Source organism: Alligator sinensis, unplaced genomic scaffold, assembly GCF_000455745.1.
Source record: "Alligator sinensis unplaced genomic scaffold, ASM45574v1 scaffold1296_1, whole genome shotgun sequence".
Lineage (NCBI taxonomy): Eukaryota > Metazoa > Chordata > Crocodylia > Alligatoridae > Alligator > Alligator sinensis.
Window position 1 is genome coordinate 539,019 of NW_005842865.1, and position 4,388 is coordinate 543,406.

Consider the following 4,388-nt stretch of genomic DNA (forward strand, 5'->3'; position numbering starts at 1 on the left):
CAGATTTCATGCAACCAAAGGACTAACAAGAATGTCCAACTGGCACCCATTTGTGGACACAGCTGTTGTTCTTGGCCAGTCTGCTTGGAAGTACAGCCCACGAGGACTACAAGTTTCCCACACCCACTGCTTCAACTTGGTAACTGCATCTATATGAAGCCAGCGACAGATTGTGTTGCAGAACTCAAACAGCATTTCAAGCTTATAACCCAACGTGTCGTTTCTATTTACAGAGGCTTAATTTTAAAGGAAGTAGCATCATTCTCGGGCTCTCAAGACTGGCTTGATACCTACAGATTAAAGATAAGCAGGAAGGAGCAGAAATTCTCAACACTGAAAACCCTTTGCCATGCCAACTTACCGGGAGGGAGCGTATTCTTCTGACAGGCATTCGAAGGCTGCAATAAGAATAGAAAGTCAAATGTCAACTTTAATCTGAAGAAAGATGAACAAATGGCAATAAACCTCAGATTTTCCACAGCAAAACTTAACTAAAATGGCACAAGTTAAAAAAAAAACAAAACACTAAAAATTAAGACAGAAAGGTAAAAGTTAAACTCACTTAAACCTGCCAGACTCTAGAAGTGTTTTCTCAAAGCTGGGGGAGGAAAAAGAGAGTGGAAGAGAAAGTCAGATGGCATTAGCTGCGAGGCAGTCAAAAGACATTATGCTAGTTGACTACCAATTCATAAACCAATCCAGGCTGTTTAAAGCAATTCAAGTACTTCAAGCCAGATCAGGCTACTACCCATCCCCAAATTATAATCCTCTGCACCTTAAACACAGCATACACCATGCTGTGTTGTAGCAGCTTGGGACAAGATTCTTAAAAGGTACATCAATGCCTAAATTCATTTAGCTCCCCCTTAGTTTCCCCAAAGGGGCTCATTAATGCTTCCTAATTTTGAATGCTCCGACTAAGGAAGGAGCTTGGCTTAACAGGACAGAGGCCCACCCGCACTGCCCATTCCTACGAGGCAAGGGCCAAGCTGACTGTAGAGGGTGAACTCAAATCAAGCAGCTGCTCAAACAAAATTTGTCCGAGTGGGAGACATTACCCAGCAAAGTATGAAGTCTGTGCCACAAACAGCACAGAATCTAAAATCTCAAGCTGCAATGTGCAAGGGCACACCACTGTACATGCACTTGCTATGAAAGCTTCCCTTCAAGGTCTCCATGAGCATGTTTAATTTAACATACGTTTCCTCGATGTCATTTGAGTTAAGGGGACCAGGTGAATCCAGACAGAAACCTGCAGAAGACAAAACAGGTTTTTACCAATGAGAAGGATCATGATACTTTGAAAGAGATGAAGAGCCAGGCATGCCTATCCACAAGTCTTGGAACTTGTCATCTCCTCAAAAGGTTACAGACTTAGCCTGCTGAGAAACTTCTTGTTACAGAGAAAAATCAGAGGCTTGGTTTGTGACTGATCCTATACTGAAAGGGCTGTAGGGCGAGGAAAGTCCCCCACACATGTCCTCCCTTCCATTAATGCTTTTGGCTGTAAATATTGGTTACAAGAAGCATCCTGTGGTACTGCCTTGTATGAAGAAGCTTCTTGCCTTAAAACTGTGTTATTAATTATATTTTTGCTTATTTTTACATACACATGCACACAAACTAACAGGAAGCAACTTTGCTAAGGAATTGAGTCTTAAATATAAAGTTTTACTTCCACTTCATCCCAACTAAATTAAGAGTATGCATCTCGTTATCTACCGAGCTCTTTGTAAGAAGAATCAGTATCGAGAAAGCGAGCTAGCACCTCAGAGTTAGATCACAGAAGAGTAAGGCTGGAAGGGCCCTCATGTAGTCCAACCCTCTGCTCAGAGGAGAAGCACTTCTAAAACCATCCCAGCCCAGAACAGGCTATACAGATACTAACCACCCTTAGAGTCAGAAAGTTCTTCCTAATCTCCACCTCAAATGTTCCGTGTGTGCATTCAAGTTGCAACGTTACAGATGCAGTTTCCTTCTGGTATGCTTAAGACCATCAACAATTATAAGCCTGCTTTCTAGGAGCCTATATTTTATTACTGTAGTCATGAGCCAGAAAGTTGTGCCTGTAAAACATCTAGTACATAGCAAAAAAGTTCCCTGCCCCAAACAGCTTCAGATGTCTGTACGGGTGTGATGTGATGTCTACCCATCATTATGCACAATGGCACTCCACACCCATCCACCTCACCTTGATGAGCAAATACAAAGAAAAATTGGTCAGCAATGTAGGCTTCTGGCATGTTCGGGCCATTGCCTAATCACTGCTCTTTGGAGGCATGATAACGAAAGGAGTCTTAAGGAAGTATTTAAAGGAGAACAATGAAGCAGCTTTGCTGGAGCTTACAGGATATCCTCAAGGGACTCTGGAAGAATTGTTTTAAACAAGTGGACAGAAGCAAGCTGCCTCTTCACATCTCCATGTTGCACCCTCCTGTTATCTCACTCCGCTTTGCTGTCTTTATGCAAGTTTTATCAGGCTGCACATGAAAGGGGGAACACATCTAAGGAAAAAGGTGGTCTTTAATCCCTGATGCTAAGGTCTTTAGAATTAGGAAAGCATTAAGCAATTGTAAGCAACAAAGGTAGCACCTTTCCCCCACTCAGGACTTTCCAAGTGCTAGACCAGGGGTGGCCACTAGTGGCACAGGCAGCCCATGTGCATGGCATATGATAGATCAGGGAGGGAACAGAAAGCAGAGCAACAGGTCAGGCAGGAGAAGGAGATCAGAACTGCACTTGGGGAGGGAGGGCATGGAGCTTTGTATGTAGCACACCAGCCACATCCCTGCTAGTCTAGGCAAAGATGGCATCACTAACATACAACTAACCCCAGAGGGCAAGCTCAGCAGTTAGGGGGACAACCAGCATGTGGCACCACCAGGAGGTATAGGAGAAGATGGCTATGGACACGCATGATCCTCCCTTATTAGCACCTGCACAGACACTGACCACAAAACCCTGATTTAAAGCCTCAGCTGATGCTTAACTAAGTTCTGAAGGCTTGAGGCATCTCTGACAGCAAGCTGTTCAGCTGACAGAAAGAAGAGCTTTTATATAGAAGGGAAGAAAGGGAAGAGACAGCTGCCAAGAGACTTAGTAATAAGTGGTTCGATTAGATCAATTTAGGATGAGCAAGGCAGTTAACTGCATTTTAATTCACCCAGTCAATCTACTTCTCACCTCTCTTAGCAGCAGCTCCTCTCCTTGCTCCCTTCTATATAAAACCCTTGCTTTCTGGCACTGCATTCATAGCACCTGACAAAGTACGTTGGTGCCTATAAAGGGTCATGCCTCTCTGAATCAGTTGGTTTCGTGCTGCTCTGCACCATCTTCTGCCTGATTTCAGACTAACGTGATTAGCTATCCGAGAGCGTGCAGCATTAGCCTGGACTTTTAAAACTTAAAGTTTGCCCATTACAGACATCAAGCAAACAAGAGGATGCCACTCGTTCATTCCCAAGCTTTTATTTGCGATTAAAGCAATCTAACCTGAGTCCGTAGATTCTGACGAGGCCATTCTTTGTAGGCTGTTACTGTTCTTCATTTCCAGCATCTGCTCAGAGTTCTCAAATTGGCTACAAAGATCCCAAAATAAATGAGTTATTTTATTGAAAGGTTTCATTTAAAAAAAAAAAAAAAAGGAGAGACAACAAATAAACCACGTGCAATTTACAAGATAAACCCAAGCTTCAAGTAGGGATCCAGCGCATCAGAAAACATGTCGCCTGTTGCGAGCTTTTCGAGTTCTTTGCAACAGAAAAAAAATCGCTCTGGTATCATTTCACGAGCGAAGTGAGGGAGAGCAGGGAGCCGGTATTTTTTTGAGGAGGGCCTCGAGTCTAATGTGGGGACACCCATTAGATTTGGAGGACCTCAAGTCTAAAAAGCATCGAGAACCGCTGGTTTAATGAATGACATGGTCACGGCTCCAGTACCCAGCAGTCTTGAACACTCACTTAGTGGCTCCATCACACTCCCCACGACTTGCCTTGACCCCATGCCGCTCAGGAAATAAACCCCCGCGTGTTCTCACGAGTATTTCCACAGAGGCACTGCTCATGCGAAAACCCACCAAGCTCTACAACCACGAATGGGGGCTCGCAACGGTCGCGACTGAAAGCGTGCTCTTTGCTTTCCGGCTTTGGAGCTTCTCGGGTCCCCACCTGCGCTTTCCCAAGCGAGAACGAGAAACTTTCAAAAGAGAATCTCAGTTTTTCTTCAGTCCGTCTCGGCCCTACCAGAACGGTGCAGATTAAGTCAAAATTGGCACGGTTCGAAATCCTAGAAGACAACGCTCCCTGGAACGAGTACGATCGCTGGAATTGATTTTGGGCCGAGGCCCGTGAGAAAGTAGGACGGTGGCCGGCAGCCAAACCCAGCCACTC

The 4,388-nt window shown here is 44.6% G+C and overlaps 1 protein-coding gene across 1 annotated transcript in view; it reads right to left on the bottom strand.

Annotated features, from left to right (window-relative positions):
- CDC25A (cell division cycle 25A) overlaps positions 1-3,659 on the bottom strand; it is a 14,752-nt gene extending 11,093 nt beyond the window's left edge. The window contains 4 exon segments of the mRNA XM_025191866.1: positions 362-398; positions 563-598; positions 1,201-1,252; positions 3,493-3,659. Of these exon segments, the coding sequence (XP_025047651.1) occupies positions 362-398; positions 563-598; positions 1,201-1,252; positions 3,493-3,625 (258 nt within the window). The 5' untranslated portion in view covers positions 3,626-3,659.
- Between the last annotated feature and the right edge of the window lie 729 nt (positions 3,660-4,388).